This window comes from Elephas maximus, chromosome 9 (assembly GCF_024166365.1).
Source record: "Elephas maximus indicus isolate mEleMax1 chromosome 9, mEleMax1 primary haplotype, whole genome shotgun sequence".
NCBI classification, from domain to species: Eukaryota; Metazoa; Chordata; class Mammalia; order Proboscidea; family Elephantidae; genus Elephas; species Elephas maximus.
This window is the reverse complement of record NC_064827.1, coordinates 4,711,599-4,726,606: the sequence shown is the minus strand read 5'-3', so window position 1 is coordinate 4,726,606 and position 15,008 is coordinate 4,711,599. Positions and strand designations below refer to the sequence as shown.

General features: G+C 46.6%; 1 protein-coding gene across 3 annotated transcripts in view; it reads right to left on the bottom strand.

The window, feature by feature from the left end:
* Positions 1 to 15,008, bottom strand: part of VAV2 (vav guanine nucleotide exchange factor 2) — a 211,779-nt gene that overhangs the window by 52,853 nt on the left and 143,918 nt on the right. For all 3 annotated transcript variants that reach the window (XR_007518775.1, XM_049896845.1, XM_049896843.1), the window contains exon 5: positions 410 to 512. Coding sequence is in view for 2 of the 3 variants with exons in the window: in XM_049896845.1 (XP_049752802.1) it covers positions 410 to 512 (103 nt within the window). In the remaining variant the exon portion in view is untranslated. The remainder of the gene's footprint in view (positions 1 to 409; positions 513 to 15,008) is intronic.

The following is a 15,008-nucleotide window of genomic DNA, read 5'->3' as shown; positions in this document are numbered from 1 at the left end:
CGCCGTGTGCGGCTGAGCTTGGAGCTCCTGTGCCAGGCAGGAGGGGCTCAGAGCCCTGCACACCCTTCGGAGCAGAACACTCCAAGGGACACATTCTGGAAGGTCTCAGTGCCAGCAATGTCACCTCCAGGTCTCCTTACAAAATTCCAGTAGAAAAGAAGGTGCACGGCACGCTGGACCAGGGCAGGGTTTCCAGAATGTTCTGCAGAGGAACCTCCCCGGGGCTGGGAAGGGCCAAGAGGGTGGCTCGCCTTTGATGGGGCTCCAGTGTGGGGGTGGCACAGGGTCGCGTCCATCCACAGCAGCCAGGCCGCCCCGCTCAGTGCGAACACCCCGCTCAGTGCGAACGCCCCGCTCAGTCTGAACGCCCTGCAGGTGAGGGTGGGGCCTGGCAGGTGAGGGCGCTTACCATGGGCTGCTGCACCTCCACCTTGATGATGTCCTCATAGATGTCGTCTCCTTCATCCTCACACGGGACGCAGTCATAGATGTCCTCCCCCAGGTCGTGCTCGCTGCAACAGGAGGAAGCAGTTAGAGAGGAGGCTGGCCGCCCTGGACTGGGAGCCACAGGCGGGACCGGTCTGCAAGGAGAACCAACAGAGACGGGTGACGGGAGCCAGGGGGTGGGACAGGGCTGAGCCCACGCTCCGGGCCGCACGAGGCTCCACACACAGCTCAGCCCGGCTTCCTCCTGTGTGAGCACCACCCCTGGGGCCCGGCTGCCTCCTGCTCTGCCTGCGTGCACGTGTTTGGATGCCCCAGAGTGGTAACACCTCAAATTCCTTGGCTCGGTAGTCAGTGCTGGGGACACACTGCAGGCCAAGCAAGGAGACCCACTTGAATTGGAACCTTCTCACAACCAGTCAAAGGGGCTGTCAGAACAGAACCTGGCTACGGTCAGCTCTGGGCAGCATCTGCACCCCAGCCTCCAGACCAAACCCCTTCCCGCTGCCTAAGCCTGTGACCCAAAGCCCTGATGCCCAGCACCCTGGGTCTTGGTGTGAAGGACACAGGTTTACAGCCTTTGGCCTGTCCCATGGAACTTTCGAGGCATTGTGCCCCTGCCACGGTTGTGGAGAAGGGCTGGGGTGTGCCCAGCCCTGTCCAGGCCCTGGTGCATCCCTGGCCTCACGGTGCTCACAGTCTTCAAGAGGGACAAGCAGTGTTCAAAGAACCCCCAGATAAAGTATGACAAACTTTAATAAGCATGCCCAGTGTGTGACGAGGAGGCCCAGCTTAGCCTGGGGGACAGGGGTTGTCAGGGAAGGCTTCTGAAGAAGTGACATCTGAACTGAGCTTTGAAGGATCTGCAGGAATTAGCTAGACAGACAGCCAGAGGGGATTCTAGGCAGAGCCAACAGCACGTGAAAAGGCCCTGTGGCTGGATGCACCAGCACACTTGAAGAACAGAAGGGCCACATGGCCTCAGAGCACAATTGGTAGGGGGGAGCTACAGAGGTGGAGGGCCCATCAGGGTGGCGTCAGGCCGACGAGCATGGGAGGGAAACACCACAGGATTCATGTTCTAGGAAGGCCCTCTGCTGCCCTCCAGAGAAAAAACAGGTCGGAGAGAACATTCCAGAACACAAGCTTCCCAACATTACACTAAGAAAAACGTAATTAGAGAGGCTCTACCAAACCCACCAGTGCTGTGTGTCTGTAAGAGCAGGGCCCAGTCACTGTTGCTTATATCTTATTTTATTCCATTTTTGCACCACTATAGGTATGTCATTGTTGTAAGTTGCCATCAAGTCCATTCCGACTCATGGTGGCCCCATGTGTGCGCAGTAGAACTGCTTCATAGGGTTTTCAAGTCTGTGGCCTTCCAGAAGCAGACGCCAGGCCTGTCTGCTGAGGTGCCTCTGGCCAGGTTTGAACCACCAGCCTTCTGGCTAGTAGTCAAGCACTTAACCATCCGTACCACCTAGGGAGTCCCCTATAGGTGTGAAGAAGCTGAGAGCTGGCCGGAGGAGGAAGGCCAGCAGGGACCGATTACACTGTGATGAGGGACCAGGCTAACATGCTCCTGTGAACAGCCATCCCCATCCATGAACCCCTTCTGTGCTCAAAGCCCTGGCTCCTGAAGAGTTCACTCTTCTTGGCCTCATAAAATCCTTCCCTCTGGATAGCACTGAGGCCATTTGACAGATGAAAAACAAACAAACTGAGGCTAAGTAACTGGCTAAGGGATGCAGAGCCATGGTCAAGGCCATTCTTTCTTGCCTCCCCCACCTGCTTGCCACAGTAAGGAGTCTTTCTGAACATCAGTGCATCCATGAGAACCGAAACGGGGAGCAAAGCCCACCTGGAGAGGGGTGAGCCCATACTCTGGGGACAGTGGTTTCCTGGAACAAACCCGAAGCCCAGAAGGATGTTCATGACTCACGGATTTTCTCAGTAACTTGTCCCGGAGGCTGGTCTCCCCAGAGGGTCCAAAAGATCGTCACGGGAGCAGTCACTCATGGTGACACACACCAGGCCTCCCTGCTTCCCCAGATGCTGTCCCCAGAGGGTGCCCCCTCCGCTCTGCCCCCCAGGCTCTAGGGACCACATGCATCAGAGCAGAGGCGCTTATCAGCAGGTGTCGGCCCCCCGAAACTTCTGTCGTGCAACGGAGCGAGGCTGGAGACAAAGCCTCTGTCGGGAATTCTGACGGTGTGGAACCAAGGGGGCCATAGAGGGAAGCTTCCAGGCTGCTCAGGCACTCGGAAGGCTAGTGAGGCCATCTGTACGTCTGGAGAGGGAGATGGGCTTTGCTTTGATGGGAGGGAGCTGTGGAAGAAAGTGGGGCACCCCGACTGTTAGACATTCAGAGCGTCGCTGAAACGAATACAAACAGCTGAAAGCAGCCTGCACAGGGCCTGGAGGTCTGGAAGAGGGACAGGCAGCCGACACAGAAGCCCCCTTCCCCATGCCACGCTCACCACCGACCAGCCCCAGGAGTCCGCCCTCCCGGGTCAGAACCTTCTCAACAGAGACCTCTGTGCAGCTGCACCCCTAATGACTGAAAACCAGCTCTGGAGAGCCAACGGGCTCCCTTTCCTGCGAGCCTGAGCCTTGGTACAGGTGGCGGGGAGGTCTGCAGGTGGGGACCCGCTCCAGATGTCGTGGGGACCATGCTGTTGCTCCACCACGTCCCAGGCCCCACGTTCTCAGGTACAAGGACTCGGTGTCAGGACAGCAGGGCGCTCAGAGAAATCCAAGGCGCAGCCTGTTCATCTTGAGCTGGAGGGGCACCCGGCCCTGTTATGAGCCCAGTGTGGCCGTCATTCTACAGAGGAAGGGGACTGTGACAGCTGCAGTAGGCAGGAAGCGTCCTCCAACAGGTGGGACTGAGGTGCTGCAGAGCCCATGGGGACCACTGGGTCCCGGAGCAGACGCCCCAGGTCATGGTCCCTGCCCCACCACCCTCCTCCTGGGCCATCTCTAAATCAGGACTGACTCCCATCTCTAGGTATACACCTGCATTGACTGAGCACCTACTGTGTGCCAAGCACGGGGCTAAACGCCTTACATGGTTTTTTTTTTTTACAAGTTTGCTGCTAAGATTAAACCCATTAGCAGGGTTGAAACGCACAACCCGAGTTACACAATTGTGACAAGTGGACACAGCTGTGTAACTCACCCCCTCCAAATTACAGAGCATGTACATTCCCCACCTCTCCCGGCTTCCTGCTCATTCCCCACCTCTCCCCGCTTCTGACTATTTCTCACCTAGAGAGGTTGTGCTTGTTCTAGAGCTCCTGTCATTGGCATCACCCTGTATGTTCTCTTGGGTGTTGGTTTCTTGTCCTTAGCATCACACCTCTGAGATCCATCCACACTGTGTCTCTATCCGAGGCTTGTCACTGCTGAGCGCTAGCCTACACGTGAGTACGCCAGGGACCTTTTCCATCCACTCTCCTCCTGTCGGACATTTGGGTGGCTTCCAGGTTTTTGTTACTGTGAATAAAAGCCGCTATGCTCATTTAAGTCTTTCTGTGGACCCATACTTCTGTTTCTTTGGGTAAAATACCTGGAAGGGACTGCTGGGTCAAAAGGAGGCATATACTTGGTTTCATGAGAAGCTGACAAGCGTTTTCCCAAAGTGGGTGCCCCGTTTTACATTTCCACCAGCAGTTTGAGTGGGTTCCAGCTACTCCACACCCTTTTCAGCTCTTGCTGTTCCAGTTTTGTTTTTTAACAAAACTTTAACTACTACAATAGCTACGTAGTGAGATTTATTGTTGTGAGTTGCCGTCAAGTTGGCTCCAACTCATGGAGACTTTATATACAACGTAACAAAACGTTGCCCGGTCTTACACCACCTTTCACGGTGGTTTGAGTCCATTTTGTCAACTCAGCTCACTGACGGTTTCCCTCATTTTCACGGACCCTCCACTTTACCAAACATCATGTCCTTTTCTGTGGTTTTAACTTGCGTTTCCCTGAGGACTAGCGATGTTGAGGACTTTTCCATGGGTTTACTGAATATCTGCGTGTCTTCTTTCCTGAGAGATCTGTTCGAGACTTTTGCCCGTTTTTAAAAACTGCTTTTCTGTCTTACTGAGTTCTAAAAGTTCTTTATATATTCTGGATACCAAGTCCTTCGTCAGATGTTTTGTGAATTTTCCTTTTTCCAGTCTCTGGCTTAGCAATTTTCTTAACAGTGTTTTGTGATAAGCATTCATGCTTAATTTTGATGAAGTCTAATTTATCACAATTTTGTCTATGGTGTCCTGTGTCACCTCTAAGACATCTCTGTGCCCTGTTGATAAAATCTTTGCTTTCTTCTGGGACACAAAATATTTTTTCCTTTTTTCCCCCCCCAAAAGCTGAATAATTTTAGCTTTTACATTTAAATCTCTGATTCAACTCAAATTAATGTTTGGGTATGGTGTGAGGTAGGAGTTGAGGCTCACCTCCCTACCCCAAGTTGTTCTGGACCAATTTCCTGAAAACCACTGGATAGCCTGGATTCCTTTGGCAAAAATAATTTGACAAGCGTACGTCTATATTGCAATTCTGTATCCCATATCATCAATCTCTTTGTCAATCCTGATGCCAATAGCTCTGTCTTTATTACTTTAGTTTTATACAAAGACTTGTAATAAACTAGTACAGATCCTCCAGTTTTGTTCTTTTACAAGACTGTTTAGGTTTTTCTGTGGTCCTTTGCATTTCCGTATGAAATTGAGGATCATCTTATCAATTTCTTAAAAAAAAAAAATCCTACTAGGGTTATAATAGGAAATGTATTGAATCTATAGTTTAATTTGGGGAGAACTGACATCTTAACATTGCCTTCCAATCCAAGAACATGATATATACTTTCATTTATTTAGGTCTTTTAAACTTTTTCTTAGCAACATTTTGTACTTTTAAAGGTTTTAGAATTTAGGAAGTACTCAGCTATTCTTTCTCCAATATTTTTTTCTGTCCCATTCTCTTTTCGTTCTTCTTCCAGGACTCTGTTATGGGTTGAATTTTGTCACCCAAAATGATATGTTGAAGTCCTAGCCCCTGTGAATGTGACTTATCTTGAAGTAGGGTCATTGCAGAAGTAATTAGTTAAGATGAAGTCATCAGGATGGGCCCTAATCCAATAGGAATAGTACCCCTATAAGAAGAGGAGAAACACAGACACACAAGGATAAGACCACGTGAAGACAGAGGCAGAGACTGGGGTGATGTATCTCCAAGCCAAGTAACACCAAGCATTATGAATTACGTCCCCCAAGAATGTGTATCAACTTGGCTAGACCATGATTCCTAGTATTGTGTGGTTGTCCTCCATTAGTGACCTGATGTGATTATCCTATGTGTTGTAAATCCTAACCTCTATGATGTTATTGAGGCAGGATTAAAGGCAGTTATGTCAATGAGGCAGGATTCAATCTACAGGATTAAGCTGTTTTTTGGGTTGAGTCAATCTCTTTTGAGATACAAAAGAGGGAAGTGAGCAGAGGGAGAGGGGGGCCTCACACCATCAAGGAAGAAGAACCAGGAGCGGGACTTGTCCTTTAGACCCAAGGTCCCTGCACTGAGAAGCTCCTAGACTGGGGGAAGGTTGATGACAAGGACCTTCCTCCAGAGCCAAAAGAGAGAAAGCCTTCCCCTGGAGCTGGCACTTTGAATTCAGACTTCTAGCCTCTTAAACTATGAGAGAATAAATTTACATTTGTTAAATCCACTCACTGTGGTATTTCTGTTATAGCAGCACTGGATAACTAAGACTCCAAGGACTGCCAGTCATAACCAGAAGCTAAGAGAGAGGCATGGAACAGATTCTTCCTCACAGCTTTCAAAAGGATTCAACACTGCCAACACCCTGGTTCCAGGCTTCTAGCCTCCAGAACTGTAAATGAAAAATATTCTGTGGTTTTAATCAAGCAGGTTATGGTACTTCGTTACAGCAGCCCTAGGAAACTAATACCAACTCCAATTACACCTATGTTATACCACTTGATATTGTTCCACATCTATGGGGTCGTGTTCATTTTCTTCTACCTTCCTTTTCCTCTGAGCTACAAGTTCACTGGCACCTCTGCCATGTCCAATCTTCTATTAATCCAAGCCAGTAAATTGTTCATTTCAGTTATCATGCTTTTCAGTTTTAGAATTTCAATTCAGTCCTTTTTCACAGCTTCTATTCCTCTGCTGAGGTTCCCCATGTGGTCATTACTTTAGTACATATTTTCCTTTAAGTCCTGGCCATATTTACAAAACCTGCTTTGAAAGACCTTGTCTGCTAATTTCAACAACTGGGTCATCTCAAGGTTGGTTTCTATTGACGTCGTTTTTTCTTGAGTATGACTTACTTCCTCCTATTTCTTTGCAATTTTAGTAATTCTTTATCAAACACTGGATATTATGAATGATACATTGTAGAGATTCAGGATTCTAGTATTTCTCCTGAAGAGTAATATTTATTCTAACAAATAGCTAGTTTGGTCAGACTCAAACTTGAAACTCTGTCTTCCCTCCAGTGCACAACAGCTGAAATCTCTGCTTAATTCGTCTTTCAGTTGCTGCATTTTTGCTTGAAACCTTGGAGTCTTTTCTGTGCATGCAAAGTTTAACGATCAGCCAAGGACTTAGGTGCATTTTACATGCACATTTTGGGACTTCTGCTCTCTGTGGGCCCTTCCCACCCACCACTTCCCTCCTAACTTTCTGGCCTCTCTACCAGCCCAATTTCTTTCTTCTGATGCCTCCAACCAGAGAGAGCTTGGCTTTCTGCGTGGGTTGGGAACTGCCCTCAGGCAAAAGGCCACAAACTGTCAAATTCCATTCACTCAAGAGTAGACTTCCTTTCAGTTCTTATGTGCTTTTGATTACTCTCCAGTACCTCCAAATAGATTTTTTTTTCAGCTTCTTGTAATTGTTAGCTACAGTAAAGCCAGGGTTGTATCCTTTCACTACACTTATTCAGTCTGTGTGCTGAGCAAATAATCCAAAAAGCTGTACTATATGAAGAAGAAAAGGGCATCAGGTTTGGAGGAAGACTCATTAACAACCTGTGTTATGCAGATGACACAACCTTGCTCACTGAAAGTGAGAGGGACTTGAAACATTACTGATGAAGAGCAAGGACCACAGCCTTCAGTATAGATTACACCTCAAAATAAAACAAAAATCCTCACAACTGGACCAATAAGCAACATCATGAGAAATGGAGAAAAGACTGAAGTTGTCAAGGATTTCATTTTACTTGGATCCACAGTCAACGCCCAGGGAAGCTGTAGTCAGGAAATCAAAAAAGGCATTGCATTGGGCAAATAGGCTGCAAAAAATCTCTTTAAAGTGTTGAAAAGCAAAGATGTCACCTTGAAGACAAAGGTGTGCCTGACCCAAGCCATGGTGTTTTCAATTGCCTCATATGCATGTGAAAGCTGGACTCTGAATAAGGAAGGCCGAAGAAAAATTGACCCCTTTGAATTATGGTGTGGTTGAAGAATATTGAATATACCATGGACTGCCAAAAGAACAAACAAATTTGTCTTGAAAGAAGTACAGCCAGAATGCTCCTTAGAAGCAAGGATAGTGACACTATGTCTCACATACTTGGGACATGTTATCAGGAGGGATCAGTCCTGGAGGTGGACATCATGCTTGGTAAAGTAGAGGGTCAGCAAAAAAGAGGAAGACCTTCAATGAGATGAACTGACATAGTGGCTTCAACGATGGGCTCAAACATAGCAACGATTGTGAGGATGGCGCAGGACCGGGCAGTGTTTCGTTCTGTTGCACACAGGGTCACTACAAGTTGGAACCCACTGGACAGCACCTAACAACAACAACAACAGTGCAGTCAGTCCAACCAAGCTACTCTACCTTACTGAAGGTTGATCTCCTTAAACGTATTATTTCTAATCCTTAAAACAACCCCATTTTGCCCAGGGAAACTGAGGCTCAGAGAGATAAAATAATGTGTGAGCCCGCTCAGCCAGTTAGTGCCTTCTTTCCCACACAGTGAGCACCTCTTCACTGACCCGTGGGTTCTTCCAGCTGAGTGTGAGATGACACAACGGCTTCTCCCTCGCTGTACTCCCAGAAGGCACAAGACCACAGCACAGAAACAGTGGGAATAAACACAACGGGCTTTTCTCCAGCACATGTTCACTCCCATGTCCTCAGCTTGCTTTTCTGTTTCTCAAAATCAATGCATACAAGGTACACTCATCATTCAAGTATCACATCCCATTCAGCTCTTCTAATTTGCCCAGGGCATTGAAGCTAAAAATGGACAGTCAGAACCACTCAAGGGAGAGCTGTGTTCTGGCCTCTTAACTTGGGGCAGAAAAATCTCAAAAATGCAGACACTGCTTCTTCTATTTGGCAAAATGTCTGTGATCCAGATTCTGCTGAAAGCTGGGAAGTGAGTCATCAGTCTTTTGCCTGTAATGTTCTTCAGTTACCTTCTTCTGTGGGTCCTAGTCATAGAGCCACAAGAGCACCCACCGTCATGCTTTGCACTTTACCTGGCACACAAAACTGGTGCCAGCCCCACACGGCTGCTGCGCACAATCCCATAGGAGAGACAAGGCCTTCATGTCTTCCATCTGGACTTGGGTGAGCTTGGCCCAGCCTCCAGACCAACTTCCCACAGTCCTTGAAAAGGACCCTAAGGCCCTGAGAAATCCAAAAGTGGCTTCGGAATCAACCCAGTACAGCTTCACTGTGCCAGGCTTAGCTTGGGGTTAACTTGTTTTGACTGACCACGTTTCTTAAGTCAGTCTCTCAGGTAGAGTGCATTTATGAAAAGCATGCTACCAACTATTATTTTATTTCATAGATGGTGGAATTGAGACCTAAAGAGATGATATGGCTTACACATGATTGCACAGCTCAATTTAGGTCAATGAGCATTGGGAAATACAGGTTTACACCTTATTATTACAATAGAACTAAAATTTCATTACATAAATGTTCCAAGTTATGCGAGTGGGAGGAAAAAAAAGAAACAGGAAGTAATTGTGTTTTATTTAATGACAAAAAAATTATGAAAGTAAAATCAAACATACTTGTTAGAACAATAAATATAAATAAGATAAACTCCACAATTAAGACAGACTCTCAAATTTGATCTGTTTAATCAATGTCTGTCAGTTTGTCGTACTGTAGGGGCTTGTGTGTTCCTGTGATGCTGGAAGCTATGCCACCGGTATTCACATACCAGCAGGGTCACCCATGGAGGACAGGTTTCAGCTGAGCTTCCAGAATAAGGCAGACTAGGAAGAAGAACCCAACAGTCTACTTCTGAAAAGCATTAGCCAGTGAAAACCTTATGAATAGGAGTGAACATTGTCTGATATAGTGCTGGAAGATGAGCCCCTCAGGTTGGAAGGCACTCAAAAGATGACTGGGGAAGAGCTGTCTCCTCAAAGTAGAGTCAACCTTAATAACGTGGATGGAGTAAAGCTTTCAGGGCCTTCATTTGCTGATGTGGCACGACTCAAAATGAGAAGAAACAGCTGCAAACATCCATTAATAATCGAAGTATGAATCTAGGAAAATTGGAAATCGTCAAAAATGAAATGGAATCCATAAACATCAATATCCTAGGCATTAGTGAGCTGAAATGGACTGGTATTGGCCATTTTGAATTGGACAATCATATACTCTGCTGGGAATGACAACTCAAAGAGGAATGGTGTTGCATTCATCGTCAAAAAGAACGTTTCAAGATCTATCCTGAAGTACAACGCTGTCAGTGATAGGATAATATCCATACGCCTACAAGGAAGGCCAGTTAATATGACTATTATTCAAATGCACACACCAACCACTAGGGCCAGGGATAAAGAAATAGAAGATTTTTATAAGCTGCTGCAGCCTGAAATTAATTGAACCTGCAATCAAGATCCATTGATAATTACTGGCAATTGGAATGCGAAAGTTGGAAACAAAGAAGGATCAGTAGTTGGAAAATATGGCCTTGGTGCTAGAAACAATGCCGAAGATCGAATGATAGAATTTTGCAAGACCAACGACTTCTTCATTGCAAATACCTTCCTTCACCAACATAAATGTTTTTTTTTTGTACACATGGACCTTGCCAGATGGAACACAGAGAAATCAAACTGACTACATCTGTGGAAAGAGATGATGGAAAAGCTCAGTATAATCAGTCAGAACAAGGCCAGGGGTCGACTGTGGAACAGACCATCAATTGTTCATAAGCAAGTTCAAGCTGAAACTGAAGAAAATCAGAGCAAGTCCACGAGAGCCAAAATATGACCTTGAGTATATCCCACCTGAATTTAGAGACCATCTGAAGAACAGATTTGACCCATTGAACACTAGTGACCGAAGACCAGATGAGTTATGGAATGACATCAAGGACATCATCCATGAAGAAAGCAAGAGGTCACTGAAAAGACAGGAAAGAAAGAAAAGACCAAGGTGGATGTCAGAGAAAACTGAAACTTGCTCTCAAGCGTCGAGCAGCTAAAACAAAAGGAAGAATTGATGAAGTAAAAGAACTGAACAGAAGATTTCAAAGGGCGTCTCGAGAAGACAAAGTACTACAATGACATGTGAAAAGAGCTGGAGATGGAAAACCAAAAGGGAAGAACATGCTCGGCGTTTATCAAGGTGAAAGAACTGAAGAAAAAATTCAAGTCTCGAGTTGCAATACTGAATGATTCCATGGGGAAAATATTAAATGATGCAGGAAGCATCCAAAGAAGATTGAAGGAATACACAGTCATTATACCAAAAAGAATTAGTCGATATTCAACCATTTCAAGTGGTGGCACATGATCAGGAACCGATGGTACTGAAGGAAGAAGTCCAACCTGCTCTGAAGGCATTGGTGAAAAACAAGGCTCCAGGAATTGATGGAATATCAATTGAGATGTTTCAACAAACAGATGCAGCGCTGGAGGTGATCACTCATCTATGCCAAGAAATATGCAAGACAGCTTCCCGGCCAACTGATTGGAAGAGGTCTATATTGATGCCTATTCCCAAGAAAGGTGATCCAACTGAATGTGGAAATTATAGAACAATATCATACGCAAGCAAAATTCTGTTGAAGATCATTCAAAAACGGCTGCAGCAGTATATCGACAGGGAACTGCCAGAAATTCAGGCCAGTTTCAGAAGAGGACATGGAACCAGGGCTATCATTGCTGATGTCAGATGGATCCTGGCTGAAAGCAGAGAATACCAAAAGGATGTTTACCTGTGTTTTATTGATTATACAAAGGCATTTGACTGTGCGGATCATAACAAACCATGGATAACACTGCAAAGAATGGGAATTCCAGAACACTTACTGTGCTCATGAGGAATCTTTACATAGATCAATAGGCAGTTGTTCGGACAGAACAAGGGGGTACTGATTGGTTTAAAGTCAGGAAAGATGTGCGTCAGGGTTGTATTCTTTCACCATACCTATTTAATCTGTATGCTGAACAAATAATCCGAGAAGCTGGACTATATGAAGAATAATGGGGCATCAAGATTGGAGGAAGACTCATTAACAACCTGAGTTATGCAGATGACAAAACCTTCCTTGCTGAAAATGAAGAAGACTTGAAGCACTTACTAATGAAGATCAAAGACCACAGCCTTCAGTATGGATTACACCTCAACATAAAGAAAACAAAAATCCTCACAACTGGACCAATGAGCAACATCATGATAAATGGAGAAAAGATTGAAGTTGTCAAGGATTTCATTTTACTTGGATCCACAATCAACAGCCATGGAAGCAGCAGTCAAGAAATCAAAAGACGCGTTGCATTGGGCAAATCTGCCGCAAAGGACCTCTTCAAAGTGTTGAAGAGCAAAGATGTCACCCTGAAGACGAAGGTGCGCCTGACCCAAGCCATGGTATTTTCAATCACATCATATGCATGTGAAAGCTGGACAGTGAATAAGGGAAGACCGAAGAACAGTTGACACCTTTGAATTGTGGTGTTGGCGAAGAATATTGAATATACCATGGACTGCCAAAAGAACGAACAAATCTGTCTTAGAAGAAGTACAACCAGAATGCTCTTTAGAAGCAAGGGTGGCAAGACTGCATCTTACATACTTTTGACGTGTTGTCAGGAGGGATCAGTCCCTGGAGAAGGACATCATGCTTGGCAGAGTACAGGGTCAGCGGAAAAGAGAAAAACCCTCAACAAGGTGGATTGACACAGTGGCTGCAACATTGAGGTCAAGTATAACAACGAGTGTAAGGATGGCGCAGGACCCGGCAGTGTTTCGTTCTTTTGTGCAGAGGGTCGCTATGAGCCGGAACCGAGTCAACGGCACCTAACAACAACAACAACAATAATCAATATTTATCCTAAGACCAGTTCTGCACTAGAAACTTTTGGGTTCTGGAGACACAGAGATGAAAAAGTATGGACTCTTTCCTCAAAGACCACAGGGTCCAGGTGTAGAGATTGTCAGATCAGCAGTCTTGGTGTGGAGAAGTCTCTCAGGTGAGGGACAAACACTAGAAGCTTCTGTAGGGTCATCTGAGTGGGGCCCTGACAAGGTCTGGTTCCCATACAGTTCTTCTCCTTTGGCTAACACTGGCCCTGAAGTTCCACTACTGCCATCCTTCTTAGCAAAGGTGTTGTCTCTAAAAGTGAGTTTCCTGAATGATGTAGGTGGTACATTACAAGTCTTAGTCATCTATTAAAATGGATTAGTCATTGTGATCGTTAAGATTGTGTGTCAACTTGCCTGGGCCATGATCCACAGTGGTTTGGCAGTTATGATGTAGTTTGGCAGTCGTATCTTCATGATGAGATTTGATATCATGTGATCACCTCCATGATGGGATCTGCTGTGAGTAGCCAATCAGTGGAAAGGGAGTTTCCTTGAGGGTGTGCCCTGCATCAAACATAAGTGGACTTTCTGGCAAGGCTCGCAGGTTTTTTCTTGCACTGGGTCCTGCAGCTGGCTCTTGTGTGTCTGACCTCTGGTTCTTGAGACTTGAGTTAGCAGCTTACCTGCCATCTTGTCTGCCAATCTTGAGATTCATCCATCTTTCCAGCCTGTGAGCCAGAGTCCTGCTGTCTGACTTGACAATCTTGGGTTCGTCAGCCCCTGTAGCCACATGAGTTAGGAGAGGCTTCTATCCCGACCCACGGACTTGGGATGTTTTAGTCTCTACAATGGCATGAGCCGTTTCCTTGATATAAATCTCTCTCTATATGTATTTATACGCTTTACTGGTTTTGCTTCTCTAGAAGCAAAAAAAACTCAGCCTAAGACAGTGATGTCGTAGCCAGCTGGGCCTGGTGCATCACATGACCAGTTTGTTGGACGGGAGGAAAAGGGAAATATACGGCACTAGGTTGGGAAGGGGGGTGAATGATGGTATCCCCGACAGGTCTGAAGCCTCCTGGCTGCAGTGCAGGTACACGAGTGGTAGATACAATTGTGCAAGAGTCCTGCTATCAGTTTTCTCACATGACAGTGAGCTTTGATGAGACTCCAGCTCCTACCTGGCACACAGAACTGGCACCAGCCCCACACAGCTGCTGCACACAGTCCGTAGGAGAGACAAGACTGTCATGTCTTCTACCTGGACTTGGGTGAGCTTGGTCCAATCTCCAGACCAACCTCCCAAAGTCCTTGAAAAGGATCCAAAGGGCCTGCAAAATCCAAAAATAGCTTCGGAATCATCCCAGTACAGCTCCATTGTGCCAGGCTTAGCTTGAGTTGTTTTGATTGACTCCACTTATTCTTAAGTCAGTCTCTAGGGTAGGTAGAAATGGAGGCTCCAGGTTATCAGAAGCTATACTGCATGGAAACACTTGACATCCATCACACTGGAGCTGTGCACAGAACAGCGGCTCAGTCAGTGCTGGATCGCTGAGCTGATGCGTCCACTCCTCCTTCAGAATGGACTTGCCGATCTTTTTGGTAGGAACTTGAATCCCTCATGTGCGACCGCCCAGAGGGAGGCAGTCAGATGCTTCTTGGCCCTGCCAGTTCCTAGCTCTGTAGCTCTGGCAGGGTAACCCAAGCCTCAGTTTCCCCGCCTGTAAAGTGAAAATAATACCGCTGCCTTTATAAGGGCAATGGAAAGGGCCAGCACAGGCCTAGCATAAGTAGGTGTCCAACATGGAGTGCCGTGGCCCCACCCCAGAGGTAGATGGAGAGCAAAGAGATGATGCTTTGCCCAGGGCCTGGGATCCTTTAACAGCCATCGTCAGCATTCAGTCTGACACACTGTCTGAAATACGTAAGACTAGAGAGAAAGTAGGAGTTAAGCACTCAACTACTAGCCGAAAGGTTGGTGGTTCAAACCCACCCAGAGGCGCCTCGGAAGACAGGCCTAGCAACCTGCTTCTGAAAGATCACTGCCTTGAAAACCCTACGGAGCCCAACTCTGCTCTGCACATGTGGGGTCTCCGTGAGTCGGAACTGACTGGACAGCCACTAATGGCACAGAGAGAGGAAGTCAGGAGTCGGGGCGCTCGGTCCTGGTCTGCCACGGTATGCTGTTACGGTTTCGGAGAGGCGGCCCTCTGTCTCGTTGCCCATCACAGAGCCTGCGAATGGATGTG